The 14,128-nt window shown below is 42.9% G+C and overlaps 2 protein-coding genes across 6 annotated transcripts; one reads left to right on the top strand and one right to left on the bottom strand.

The window, feature by feature from the left end:
• Positions 1-3,096: 3,096 nt before the first annotated feature.
• LOC117305532 lies at positions 3,097-4,401 on the bottom strand. The gene has a single exon (XM_033790408.1). The coding sequence runs from the start codon at positions 4,158-4,160 to the stop codon at positions 3,552-3,554; it is 609 nt and encodes a 202-aa protein (XP_033646299.1). The 5' UTR covers positions 4,161-4,401; the 3' UTR covers positions 3,097-3,551.
• Positions 4,402-4,466: 65 nt separating this feature from the next.
• On the top strand, positions 4,467-13,775 carry LOC117305531 (protein Hikeshi-like). 5 transcript variants are annotated; one of them, XM_033790404.1, is made up of 5 exons: positions 4,467-4,971; positions 5,506-5,685; positions 6,645-6,770; positions 9,388-9,625; positions 13,505-13,557. In XM_033790404.1, exons 1-4 carry the CDS (start codon positions 4,761-4,763, stop codon positions 9,603-9,605), a joined length of 735 nt encoding a protein of 244 aa, XP_033646295.1. In that variant the 5' UTR covers positions 4,467-4,760; the 3' UTR covers positions 9,606-9,625; positions 13,505-13,557. The 5 variants fall into 5 exon arrangements, with proteins under 5 accessions (XP_033646295.1, XP_033646294.1, XP_033646296.1 ...); XM_033790403.1 differs by lacking the exon at positions 13,505-13,557 and adding an exon at positions 11,435-11,519 and having other exon boundaries at positions 4,468-4,971; XM_033790402.1 differs by lacking the exon at positions 13,505-13,557 and adding an exon at positions 11,406-11,490 and having other exon boundaries at positions 4,471-4,971.
• Positions 13,776-14,128: the final 353 nt, after the last annotated feature.

Here is a 14,128-nt window from a genome sequence, read left to right as displayed (position 1 = left end):
AGTGATTCCCAGTTGAGGTTTCCTAGGATTGCAGTAATGCTGGATTCACGGCTGTAATCACGAACTGTGAATCTGGCAGCCCGATTTTGGACCTGTTCAAGTTTCTTAATGTCTGTGTCGAAGTGGGGATCCCAGATAGTAGAGCCATACTCGAGTAGTGGCCTGACTAGCGTTTTGTATGCTATGGATTTCACATTGCTATTACAGTAGTAGATGTTCCTCTTTAGACAAAATCCAGAACCAAACTATTGCAGTCAATCCAGACCTATACCTCAACCCAGCAATCCCATGTAATACTAGATCATTCCACCCAAACATATATCAGATCATCCCAGGTAGGATACAGTCATTCTCGAACTCATTTTTCCCAAGAACTGTCATCTGGTGGGACTCACTCCCCGGCAATATCATCACCTCCCTTTCAGTTGAGGTTTTCAGGGGAGTGGTGACTGCTCACCTATAAGCAGCAATGAGTCTTTTTTACTTGCACCATGTACAAACGCACCCCTGCACCGCTCATGGACAAGTAGTCCCTCGGCTTTACTTCCTGTCTTATGGACCCTACGGAGTATAGAAGTAGAAAGGAGATCAGGAGAGCGTCGTCTAATTTGTTTTGTTGTTGTTTAGGCCTAGCTAGATTGTGAATGTAATTACTTTTGAAGATTTGGTGGGATTTGGAATCTATATATGAGGGATTGTTGCAAATTATTCCATAATTTCTCAGTGTTCTTTGAAAAAAAGATTGTTCGTAGATGGTAGATGAGATGCTGGGTATTTTGAACTGATTGTCTTTGCCCTTTCTTGCCCTCTGCGGTTTCGATTCTAAAATGTGGCTGTGGTCGGCTTTGATTACACGTGACGATAGACGAGGTGTCAGGACACTTCGTACTTTTGCCACTTCGTACCCTGGACACTTCGTACCTTTGCAAGGTACGAAGTGACTATGGACACTTCGTACCTTGGACACTCTTTGGATTGGACAAAAATGTGTTCAGTGGACTTGTCGTAAACGGGCTCAAACTCGACCATCATGACTCAGATTTTCAATTACTTCAGGACGTCCCTCTAATCTTAGTTAGGCTATATATTTTATTTACCTGGTCCCTTTTGTAAATATTTTGCCATGAGTAACATAGTGAAATCACATGTTTGATAAAATAGCCACAGTTGTTTTGCTTACAGGCTTTATAAAATTAGGTTCAGTTCTGAAATATTTTTCATTTCTCTTCATATCCAGATCCACACAGATAATCGTCATTCTATGTTACCAGTGACCAGGATACCAGCTGTCCTGGTTCTCTCCTTGTTCTCATTGGTCCATATTCATGCTCGACATACTACGATACACCCAGGTGTTCAAAGCTTGTCGGATACCAAGACTTCGTACAAATACATTGATAAATTAAGTCTATCAAATGACAATAGACGAGAGTTTCAGGAGATACTGATGCATGAAAAGCTGCTAGCAGAGTGCCAGGCAGAGACATACAGACCATTGACCATCGGTAAGAGATATTTGTCAAGTTTACTTATTGCAATAAATAGTTATGCCTGAAGTTGTGTTTCCAACTTCTTTTGGCCCTTTTTCAAACCTCGGCTTGGGCTCTGGCTTATAGGCTCCAAGCTCTATCTACTGGGCCCAATTTCATGGCTCTGCTTACCGCCGAATTCTGCGCTTACCCACATTCCCCGCTTACGTGCAAGCGCCGAATTTCTGCGCTAGCCTTGTAAAGTGGAATACGCACGCGCAGAAGCCAAAATTCGCCGTAACCCGTGAAACACGCTTGCCGTAAGCACAGAATTCCCTGCTTCTGTGAGCACCGATTCTGTGCTTACGGTAAGCAGAGCCATGAAATCAGGCCCTGATGTTCAAACCACCGCGTGAAATACGCGCTGGTCCAAAAAGGCAGTTTAAAGGCTGAGCTCTGCGTTTCCACTGTGTACCAGTGCGCAGAGCCGGAGCCCAAAAGCCTAGGTTTGAGAAAGGCCCCTGGTCAAAACCCTTTCTTTTTCTGTGTGCTTTCAAATTCTGCCTCTTTCGCTTTAGGGTGTCATGGCCGAGTAGTTTTAAGAGCATCAAATTCTAGTTCTGGTGGTTAAGTCATCTGAGTGTGGGTTCAAACCCTAGTCATGACATTTGTGTCATCGTCATCATCATCATCATCATTCTCTGTGGTACATCAAGAGGGACGTATCGATTTGTTTTAGACTGCCACAGCTGCTGTGCCGGTGAGCCATGGTCCACTTCTAGCTGGCGCAACCAGGTGTTGCATGGTCGCCCTCTGGGTCTCTTCCAGGCTGGGCCGGGATGGATTCCCACTCGAGCGTTGACGCTCAGCTTGAGGGGGGTATGTGCTGGAGTATATGTTTTACTATAATTCGTTCTCTTCACCCAGGGGTATAAATGGGTTGCTGCGAGGGTAGGGGTTGATATTGTGAGTGAAAATGCCTTTAGAGCGCCATGGCAGCTCGGGGTTGAAATCCCCAGGGAGCTGAGAAAGTTTATAGGAATGTTATTGACTCGATGACAAGGGCAATAATGTAAATTGCATTGATTTGGTCAGTGTAAAATGTGCTATAGAACTTGGATGGTATAGAAAATAGGCTGGGACTACTACTTTAGCTTATAGGATCATGATTAATTGTACTACTGCGGAGTCAGTTCTCAAATTGGTCTCAACGTTTTGACTAGCTTGCTCTAATCATCGTCAGGAAGAGTAAAATTGACTTGCATTTCGCTAGTGGACTTAATAGATCTCTCCGTATCCTGCATCTGCATTTTCCTTTCTCTCTAGATCTCCAGGCATGCTGGATATTGACATAGTACTAGCTACACTGGCTACCTCCATGAAGGCTGTACCACTGAGAGAGCTACTTAAATCTGGTCTAGGACCTCGCCTCTTGCCGGTCGAAGGTCTGGCCTGGCTGTCTTTAGCTTTGGTTGATAAGCTTGGTAGTATATCCGACTAGCTTGCTCTAGTCATCGTCAGGAGACTGAAGAGGTAAGAGAAGAGTGGGCTTATTCATAGGGGTTCAGTGGATCCACTGCAGGTCAATCAATGCTCTGATTGGTTGTGTGGTTGGCGGGCTCTGGGCTATTGTTAGGGTTGGCCATTGTGTGAGAAACCTCTCGGGTGTAGTGAGGCGTGTCAGTAGGTTGGGGGTTGTTAGAGGAGGAGGGTGGTAGGATAGTATGCCAAATGCTGCTGATGAAGTAGTCGATATCTTGTGGCACAGTGTCGTGTCTGTATATTTCGATAGCTTCCCTTATACGCCTTGTATACCAATGTCTCTCAGGTGCTATGATACGAGCCTGATCCCAATCTATGACATGGTCTAAATCGGTGGAGTGTTTGACAATGGCAGATTTATCATATTCTCCTCTGCGGCCGTGTGCTTTATGTTCTTTTAGCCTGGTAGTTAGGTCTCTACCGGTCTTGCCAATGTACACTTTACCACAAGTACAATTAAATTCGATAGACCCCTGCCTGACTGCTAGAGTCATGCTTGTCTTTGTGAGTGTGTAGCTTAGTATCCAACTTGTTGCGAGTTCAGTAGTAGACCTTGATTTCGGCCTCACGGAGGATCCGTTGAATTTTGTGTGAGGTATGACCATTGTACGGAAGGACCGCAATGGGCATATCTTTGGATTGTGCAGACTGAGAGTTGTGTTTTGAAAGGGACTCTCTTTTGTTTGGTTTATACCCATTCTCTTTTAGCACTGTGTTAAGGTGCTCAAGTTCATTAGGTAAATGTTCCTTATCACAAATAAAGTGTGCCCTTTGAAGTAGGGTCCGGTTCACTGAGGCTTTCACAGAAGGAGGATGGAATGACCGAGCATTGAGGTAGCGGTCTGTATGGGTGGGTTTTCTGTACACGGAGTGTGCTAGAGAACCATCAGTCTTCTTGGAAATGAGTACATCAAGGAAAGGTAATGAATCGGATGTCTCAGTTTCCATGGTGAACTGAATGTTAGGGTGTTGGCGGTTAATGTGACTAAGGAAGTCATCAAGGTTTTCCAATCCATGTGACCAAATGATGAACGTGTCATCCACATATCGGAGCCAAAGTTTGGGTTTGAGTCGAGCGGTACCCAGGGCTTTCTGATCAAAATCTTCCATGAAAATGTTCGCTAAGACTGGGGAAATAGGAGACCCCATGGGAGTTCCTAAAGCCTGTCTGTAATATCCATCTCTCCATTGGAAGAGAGGACAAGTTACTCGTCCTAACTTAGGACTAGCCTTAAGTTTGTAATAATTCCTAAAGAGTCCTACATAGGATTGGTCCTAAGAACTTTGTGAATTCAACCCCTATAGCAAGGAAATTTACAAGGAAAACATGACATCTGAAGGAGGCTATTGCCAAGGTTTTCCAGCCGCTATTGAAACGGATAGGGGGCTAATGTTATAGTCATTTGGAAATGCTTGTAGGTAAGTTTGTCGAAGCCACCGATCTATCTGGTTGTCTTTTGTTATGCTTCAAAATTTTAATTCAGATGCCCAATTTCATAGAGCTGCTTTCAAAACACAAAAGTAGCTAACACCAAACAATATTGCTTACCAGAATAAGTTTACCAGCCAAGATATTTTGTCATGTGTGCTATCTGTACCTGGTATCTTGTTTGGAATTGCTAAAAGCATGGAGTATTGCTCCATGCTAAAAGCAACAATTTTCTGCTTAAGCAGCTCTCTATAATTTGGCCCTGGTAAGCGTCGTCATATGACATTTTTCAACCAATGGGATAAAACCAGCCTAAATTTATGATTGTTGCATTGCATTCCAGGGCTTCAGCAGACTTCGGAACAGCTAAAGAGTACTTAAGAGAAGCCATCGCTATCGCCGAGCGACTTGAAGATCCTGTTGCCGTGGCAGATCGCCATGGGGACTTGGGAACCACTTTTCGGTCGGAGGGGCGGTTCACCGATGCCCTTACCCATCAGAAACAACAGTTTGTGTTCGCAAAACAAAGAGGCAAGTTATTTCAACGTTTCGATCAGTATGCTCTCTCGTTCATACCTGGGCCCAGTTTCATAGCGCTGCTTAACAGTCGATTTTGTGCTTACTGTGCAATTTCTATTTCATAGCGCTGCTAACCGTAAGCACATGAAAAGGCATGCTAACCTTCTGGTGCTTACCGCACGAAAATAAATGACGTCACAATGCAAATCCATGGTAAACACGCAATGGCCGTCCAATTTTTCTGCTAACCTGTGAAATACGCTAAGGCTTAAGCAAATTTTTCTGCTACAGTAAGCACGCAAATTTGCTTACAGTTAAGCAGCGCTATGAAATTGGGCTCTCTCGTTCATACCTGCTCTCCTTCCCTAGGTGACAGGCAGCTTTAGTGGTTTCCTGCTTCAACATTGGCTTCACTCATTACTCCATGAGCCCACCGGACTACGACATGGCCTTGATCTGCCACGCCATACACTTGGAGCTCTCAGACAGGATCGGATATGTTGATAACGTGAACAACCCTCTTACATTATACCTGTTCTTCCCTAGGTGACCAGGCAGCTCTAGTTGTATCCTGCTTCAACATTGGCTTCACTCATTACTCCATGAGCCCACCGGACTACGACATGGCCTTGGTCTACCACGCCATACACTTGGAGCTGTCCGACAGGATCGGGTACTTGGCGATGAAGTCGCGTGCCTTAAACTGCCTCGGCAAGATATACACAGGTTTGAATTTTAAGTATTATAAGTTATCACACACACGCTCATGGAGTACGGAAAAATTAGTCCTGGCGGCCTTACACTTTCGTAATACTACAGTGACATCCTGGATATCAGGGTACATTTCTGGGGCGGAACATTTTCAAAGCTTCATAACTCAAATCTTACCTGCAAGAAAGCACTAATTTCAACAGATTCACACTACATGGCAGCATATATTTTTCTGCGGTGGGTTTTGATCGTCATATATTCTTCAAAAATCTGTCATTTTCATGAAATAATGCAGCTCCCAACGTTAAGGAATTCCCATTTTTGTTCGTACTCTCACAGTCTGCCGTGTTTACGCGAGATGCGCAAATCTTGCGTTGCATTTGTGTGTTAATGCTGTGCAGTCAAGAGTATGGTGACCAAGAATTCATGCGTCTTGCATCATGCGTCTTGCATGGGAATGTATACGCAGACGCACGGCAACAGACAACACTGAGAAAACGATAAAAACAGGATTTTTTTAACGTTGGGAGCTGCATTATTTCACGAAAATGACGGATTTGTGAGGAATATATGAGGACCAAAACCCACCGCAGAAAAAATGTATGCCGCCATGGAATGTGAATCTGTGGCAATTAGTGGCTTGTTGCAGGTAAGATTTGAGTTATGAAGCTTTGAAAATGTTCCGCCCAAGTAACAGGCCTCAATAGTTAGGACTCTGTATCTGTGTACATAGGAAGAGTCCTATATAGGGCTAACGGAAAAATATAGTGCGTCTGCATCTCACATCCAACAAGACCTCGGCCTAGGACCTCTTTGGATATGGGACGTAGTTGTGCTATATTTTTCCTATTGTGCTATATAAAGGAAGCCACTATCAGATAGCACCCCCGGGGATAATTACTTTAAAGAAGTCAATAATTATTTGAAAATCAAAATCATTTTTGATTTGTGTCTGTTCTTCTCTTCATCATCAGCTCTGAAGGACAATGAGGCGGCCATCTTGCTCCTTGTGGAATGCTTGGAAGTCCACAGTCAAACGGGAAACCCTCGCGGACTGGGCATAGCCTACGGGAACATCGGTACGGTGTACCGAGCCATGGGTACGTTGTGTAATGTTTGTTATTGAGACATTAATGAGCCAGTCAGCATTCTCCCTTAAGGCAGTGGACACTATTGGTTATTGTCAAAGACTAGCCTTCACAGTTGGTGTATCTCAACATATGCATACAATAACGAACCTGTGAAAATTTGAGCTCAATCGGTCATCGAACTTGCGAGATATGAATGAAAGACAAAAAAAACCTTGTCAAACGAAGGCATGTGCGTTTAGATGGTTGATTTTGAGACCTCAAGTTCTAAATCTGAGGTCTCAAAATCAAATTCGTGGAAAATTACTTCTTTCTCGGAAACTATGGCACTTCAGAGGGTGCCGTTTCTCTGGAGAAGTGAAAAAGAAACGTGAAATCTGTGGATGAAAATTTGAAGATAAAAAATATTAAGAAAGCACTGGATTGGTGAAAAGAGGTAAAGTTAACAAGAAAAATGAGCAGAGTTTCTGTTGGGCGCGATAATAATAATAAAAATAATAACGAGGTCTTATAGAGCGCACAAATCCACATAAGTGCTCAGATTAAGAACAGATTAAATACAAAAGAATGGATCTTTGAAACTTATTTAAAACAAAAACTAAAACACCCCATAGAAATTAAAAAATAAACCTGACAAAACTAAAAAACAAACTCAAATATGATTAGAGTACCACTGCACTGACGTCCTGGGTATAAAGGTTCTTTACAATGCGAACACAAATTTGACTACAATTTTCTTAATTTTTTACCTGATTTGAGAAGTTGAAATTCCGTTCATATATTCATAGTGTCCCTCACTATATTTTCATCGAGTTTACAGCTAACAAATATATCCATGGAAGAAATTATTTCCGAAAATATGTCGAAGTTCTGCACTGGCGATGTTGATCATTGTATACCACTTGATAGTGTGAGCTCAAGTGCGCATGGCTTTAGAGTGCAGCGCGTTGTCTTGCCGCTATTCGCCGTCAACTGGGTAGGTGCTATCAAATCGCCTTCAACTCCTCCAGTACACATGTAAAATCCAGGAGGCATAAAACTGGAAAGCACTACACCTCAAATAGAATTTTTTAAAGTTTCAGGTTGAATTTCGGTTACAAAGTGAGTTTTTTTCTTTAAAAATATTTATAAGCAGCAAAGCCGTCTGCCGCCATCTTGCTCTTTTACATGGCTTCGTCTTGTCATATAGACGGACAACAGAGGGCGCTTTCCTGCGCGCGTATATTTTTTTCCTAGGACCGATGAGGCCACTTAGCATGCGCCAACTTAACGGCCTCATCTGTCCTGGGAAAAACATACGCTTCCAGCACATGGAGTCTTGGCACAAGACGTCTATGCTCGGTTTACTATGTTCTGCGCTTTGTGTAAATTGCTCGCTGACTATTATCCATCTGCTTAGTGAGTGGTTGACGCAAGTTGATGGCGCCGCCAGTGATCAGTGCAAGAAAGTGTTTACACGGAAGTTAGTGGACGACGTGGGAATGGAAAACGTAAATTTCAATTTTCTTTTCACAAAATATTAACACCAAAGGAGACAAGTCAACAATTTTAAATAACACGGGCTTGGAGTTCCAACTACAAGGAACATGTGAGTAAAAGTTCAGACTCCCAACTTAGGTAGAAATATTTTTAACAGATTTTTGAAAATCTTTCGCAATGGTACGGGACCTTTGGACTCCGTCGCACTGCATGCAACGGAGGAGTCCAACCTGGGCTATATAAAGTACAATGCTCTCTTGTCTGAGTTGTTGGCCATTGGAATAACTTATAAAAATGATATTTGGTTGTGTTGACGGAGTGGACGACACCAAACGAGTTGACGGCAAGTAGCAGTAGGATTGCGAGTGTAAAGTCAGGTTCATACTTCCTGCAAATGCGAATGCAATTATGCGATAGAACAAATGGTGACGATTTCACATGGCTGTTTAGCACTTAGCAAACTGATGTGAACTATTCCTTGCGAATTTGGGGTGCAAAATTACAATGCATTCACATTCGCTTTCGCAGGAAGAAGTATGAATCGGGCTTTACACTCGCAATCATCTCTTAACTATTCTCACCCATTCTATTCTCAGGTCCAGACGGACATTCAAAGGTTTACGATTCGCACGTCATCCTCTAACAATGACAATGCGGCTAGCATCAACCACATCGTTGTCTTTCTACAGAGACCTCGGAGTGAGGGAGATCCCTCTGTTCCCCATCCCCAACACTAAACTCGCAATCAGATCAATTGTGGTTTTACCCTTTACACCGATATGTTAGTACTCGGTACTTTCCCGAGTTCTGTGAAAAAAAAATCACAGGCATATTACTTGGGTGGGATTCGTACCATCGACCCTTGCAGTTAACGAGCAGTGTCTTCTTACCATCCTAAATAAAGGGTTCAAACTGCCTCTAGCTACCAGGCACTCTAGGTGGTCTAGTTTGTAAGACACTGCTACAGATTTGCAAAGGTCCTGGGTTCTAATCCCACCCAAGTAATCGAGTATGCCTGAGAACTCGTGAAAGTTACTCGTCGGTGTAATGGTAAAATCAAAAGTATATGAAATTCTTTATCCCAAATGCAAATTTAACATCTAGTTCTCGCAACCATCTCTTAACTAGTTTCACCCATTTTACTCTCTAGGTCCAGACGGACATGCAACAGATAGACGACACTCATGTCCTCTTCAACATTTTCAATGCGGCTACCATCAACCACATCGTTGTCTTCCTGACCGGGACCGGAGCGTTTCCAGAGGGAATGGGCAGGGCCATCTACTTCAGTTGGCCGTCACCGGAGGGCGAAATGGTCTGGATGTTTCTCGGTTTCATCACCAACGAAAAGCCAAGTGCCATTTTTAAAGTAGTCGGCTTGAAGAAAGGTATGGTTGACAAAAAAATGTAGTCAATATGTTTCATCAGGCCGGTGTTTATATCCCGTTTTATTGGCATAACTGTCACATCTCCACCTGCAAAATATTATGATTACATGTCCATGTACGTGCAAATGGGCAATTCCATGGTCAGTCGCATAACACTTTTCAGTGTCATTTCTCGATCGTGGTGCTAGAAGTTCTGTGTGAGATATTCTTTCCTCTAAGTTTATAGACTGATTGTGTTACTATATGTAACACACAACTCTTATACATGAGTATCCAACAGGATACTTATAAATGGTCAGCAACTTGAACTTTTAGGTACACATGGCAAAACCATGGTCAGTCGCATTACGGTCAGTCGCATTACAGTTTTCCAGGCAATGTAGCCACGCCTACATGGTGCCCAAGCCGAGTTCTGATTTGGCAATAATTGGGTTCATTCCTTGTCAACAACTAAAAATAAATTGGTTTCATATGTTAGCTATAACTTCTAAGTGGAAAGAAAGTTGTGACATAAACTTGATTTTTGTGTGTTATGTCCATGTTTGCTTGGAATTGCCCAAATACCTACAGGAACAATCCTTCTTGCCCAGAGCAAGACTATTGAGATATTCCCTAAAGCAAAGCAAGAAATCATCTTGGTTAGAAGCATTGGACACTATTGGTGATTACTCAAAATAATTGTTAACATAAAAACTGACTTGGTAATGAGCAATGGAGAGCTGTTGATAGTAAAAAACATTGTGAGAAACGACTCCCTCTGAATCTGAAGTAACGTAGTTTTTGAGAAAGTAGTAATTTCTCACTAAAATATTTGATTTGATTTCGAGACCTCAGCTGAGGTCTGGAAATCAAGCATCTGAACTGAAAGCACACAACTTCGTACGAACAGGGTGTTTTCTCTTCCATTATTCTCTCACAACTTCGAAGACCAATTGAGTTCAAATTTTCACAGGTTTGTTCTTTGTGCATATTTTGAGATACACCAAGTGAGAAGACTGGTCTCTGAAAATATTACTAAAGGTTTCCAGTGTCAATGATCTATTTTTGGCATCCAGCGGTTCCACTTCGTCAACAACAATGAGGTCACCCAAAGAACGTGTCCGCCCCCCCCCCCCCCCCCCCCATCAACCAACTAATTCAACACCGCTACTCTGCCTTCTTCGGTCATGTCGCTCGCCTAGCTGACAACATCCCAGCTAAAAAAGCTCTAAAGCATCGCCATCAACTCCAGGGGAGGCCTAGCACCAGCTCCTGGCTAGTCTTGGTTCAGGACTCTCCTGGATTTGTAACAAGAAAGCGCGCTATCACCCCCAACGCGCTATCAACCACGAACCGCTATCACAGGAGAGTCTTGGAACATTCGTTAAATCTCCCCCCAAAATCGGGGGGGAAACATAATGCGTGTGCGTAGGTTTCCCGCAGAGCCCGCCCCTTTTTGGGGGGGAGATTTAACGAATGTGCCAAGACTCTCCTGTGATAGCGGTTCTCGGGTGATAGCGGTTCGTGGTTGATAGCGCGTTGGGGGTGATTGCGCGCCCTGTTGTGACAAATCCAGGAGAGTCTTGAACCAAGACTAGCTCCTGGCTGGAAGAGACCTAGACAGAGGCCGCCCTCGGTCATCCTAGGCCCAACAACTTGGCCAGCCTAGGGAAATCGCCCACATGTGGCGTGAGGCTGTAGGACGTGGACACATGAAATCGGCGCGATGGACCCTTGCTGCCTCTGCCGGTTGATTGATTGATTGTCTTTTTATGATTTTGTTTGAATGTGTCTTTCAAAGGAAGTTCTACAAACAACTCATTCATGCAGTCTATGCCTGTACAGCAGCCGATGAAGACGATGTCACAGATTGGAATCTCTGTGGAACCCCTTCACGTTATCCAGCATCAGATACCAGCAGAAAGTACCCAGGTACGTTTTTATTTTGTTGTTGTGCACAGTCGGCTGGGTATTGGTTATTGTAAAGACCAGTCTTCTCACTTGCTGTATCTCAACATTTGCCTAAAAAAACAACCCTGTGAAAGAATTATGAAAGAAAAAAACACCCTTGTACATGTGGTAACTTTATTCCGGTTAACAAGGTCCCAATCGCATAGAGCTGCTCAAGTAGAAAATACTGTTAAAAAAATTCTCACTGGCTGGTAACTTTGATTTGCTTAGCTTATTTTGTGCTTAAAGGCAGTGGACACTTTTGGTAATTACTCAAAATAGTTATTAGCATAAAACCTTACTTGGTAACAAGTAATGGAGAGCGGTTGATGGTAACAAACTTAGTGAGAAATGGCTCCCTCTGAATTAAGGTGGTATTCAGGAAAGAAGTAATTTGCCACGAATTTGATTTTGAGACCTCAGATTAAGAATTTTGAGGTCTCGAAATAAAGCATCTGAAAGCACACAACTTCGTGTGACAAGGGTGTTTTTATTCTTTCATAATTATCTCGCAACTTAGATGACCGAATGAGCTCAAATTTTCACAGGGTTGTTGTTTTATGCAAATGTTGAGATACAGCAAGTGAGAAGACTGGTCTTTGACAATTACCAATAGTGTCCAGTGTCTTCAAGCAGCTCTATGAAATTGGGCCCAGTATCTCAGGAGTTCAGGTTGCGCCTAGCCCTCTATAGGACTCTTCCTTTGTGCTGTTCACAGAAACAGAGTCCTAAATATTAGGGCTTTTTCTGGGGCGGAAACATTTGGAAGCTTTAGTAACATTTGAAAAATGAAAGGGCTGCATTGGATTTGTTGGGTGTCATGACCGAGTGATTAAGGGCATTGAATCTAAGTTCAGGTGGAAAAGTCAGCGGAGTGTGGGTTCGAATCCCAGTCATGACACTTGTGTCCTTGAGCAAGACACTTGACTATAGTTGCTTCTTTCCACTCAGGGGTATAAATGGGTACCTGCGAGGGTAGAGGTTGATATTGTGTATGAAAAAGCCACTGGTGTGCCAAAGCAGTTCAGGGCTGTATACTCCCCAGGGGGGCTGAGAAAGATTACAGGGATGTAATTTGCCCAATGACCAGGGCACTAATCTAAAGCGCATTGAGATGGTTATTGAAAAATGCGCTGAATAAGAACTTGTCTTTATTATTAATACGTCTTCAATTAATCGTGATGCAATTAAGCCTGGGCGACTATTGCGACTAGTGTCAAAGTCGCAACTATTGATTGCTTAGTCGAGTAGCGACTATCGTTTTTTAACTACTCGGTTAATCGTACCTCCACGACAACTACAACAATAGCCGTGGCTTCCTGCTTGGTGAACCAATGGTGTTGCTCACAACTATTTACGACGACATAATTAACTTACGAAACACAATCGGACATCACGATCAGAAACACAATGCGACTCGATGAGAGCTGTTGATAAAATAAAACATCGTGAGAAACGGCTCCCTCTGAAGTAACAAAGTTTTTGAGAAAGAAGTGATTTCTCACTGAAATATTTGCATCTGCGAAAGACTTCAGGCGTGAAGCCTTTCTCAGACTTCTAAAAAGAATTTTTTCTTCAACTATTTTCTGGAAGTTTGATAATCGATTAAGGCAAACTTCCACAGGTTTGTTACATTTTATGCATACATGTTGTGATACATGGGCATGGCAAGTGCTTGAAAACTGGTCTCTGACAATAGACTGATCCATTAGGCTCCGCCCACGGCGCACATGTGAGCAAGAACACGTGAGGCTCTCCTATGCCATTCTGCACAACTCGTCCGCCCACGCCAAGCATACGCTTGTCAGACTTTATTTGTCAGACTTTGTGTTGCGCAATGGGATGTGATTGGTCAATACGCAATGATGGGGCGGAGCTAAATGGATCGGCCTATTACCAAAGGGGTCCAGTGCTTTTTACTTACTTTTTGTTTTCTCTCCATTTATTAAGACGTTGACTTTGACCAGCTCCTCAGAGTTCTCCATGAAGATGTTGGAGAACTTCTACAACTACGCCTCGTCGTTCGGAATAAACCAGTCGCAGATGACACCCCAGCCAAACATCAGCTGGATCCCCATGACGGTCCTAGATAAATGGTTTCAGAACTTCAAGAAAAAAATGGCGCAGGATCAGAACTTTTGGAGGAAGTAACTGTACTTGTGTAATTTTTGTATTTTAACAATTTTAAGATTTGGGTACTTTTTGTAACGCAAAACATAATGTCCACAGATTTACATTAAACTTACACAGTTTGAAGATAATGATGGTAGAAAGCTTCCCTTACAATATTACTTGCTGAGGTGCTGTAGTTTTTGAGAAATGAGTACTAAAACAAGTCACCAAAATCACTTTCGTCTCACTTTCAGTGATTGCAAGTAAAAACGTATGAACCAGTTACATGTATGGTATGTTATGGTTTTTACATGCTAATACGTTTTAACATGCTAATACTGAGACTAAAATAACTTGTGTGACATTGTTTTACTCATTTCTCGAAATCTGTGGACATTGTGTAAAAAGTACCCAGACCCTTTAAAGGCACTGGGCACTGTTTGGTAATATTGTCAAAGACCA

This window comes from Asterias rubens (assembly GCF_902459465.1).
Source record: "Asterias rubens chromosome 8 unlocalized genomic scaffold, eAstRub1.3 super_scaffold_89, whole genome shotgun sequence".
Lineage (NCBI taxonomy): Eukaryota > Metazoa > Echinodermata > Asteroidea > Forcipulatida > Asteriidae > Asterias > Asterias rubens.
Note: the sequence above shows the minus strand (reverse complement) of the source record. Positions and strands in the feature narration are given on the sequence as shown.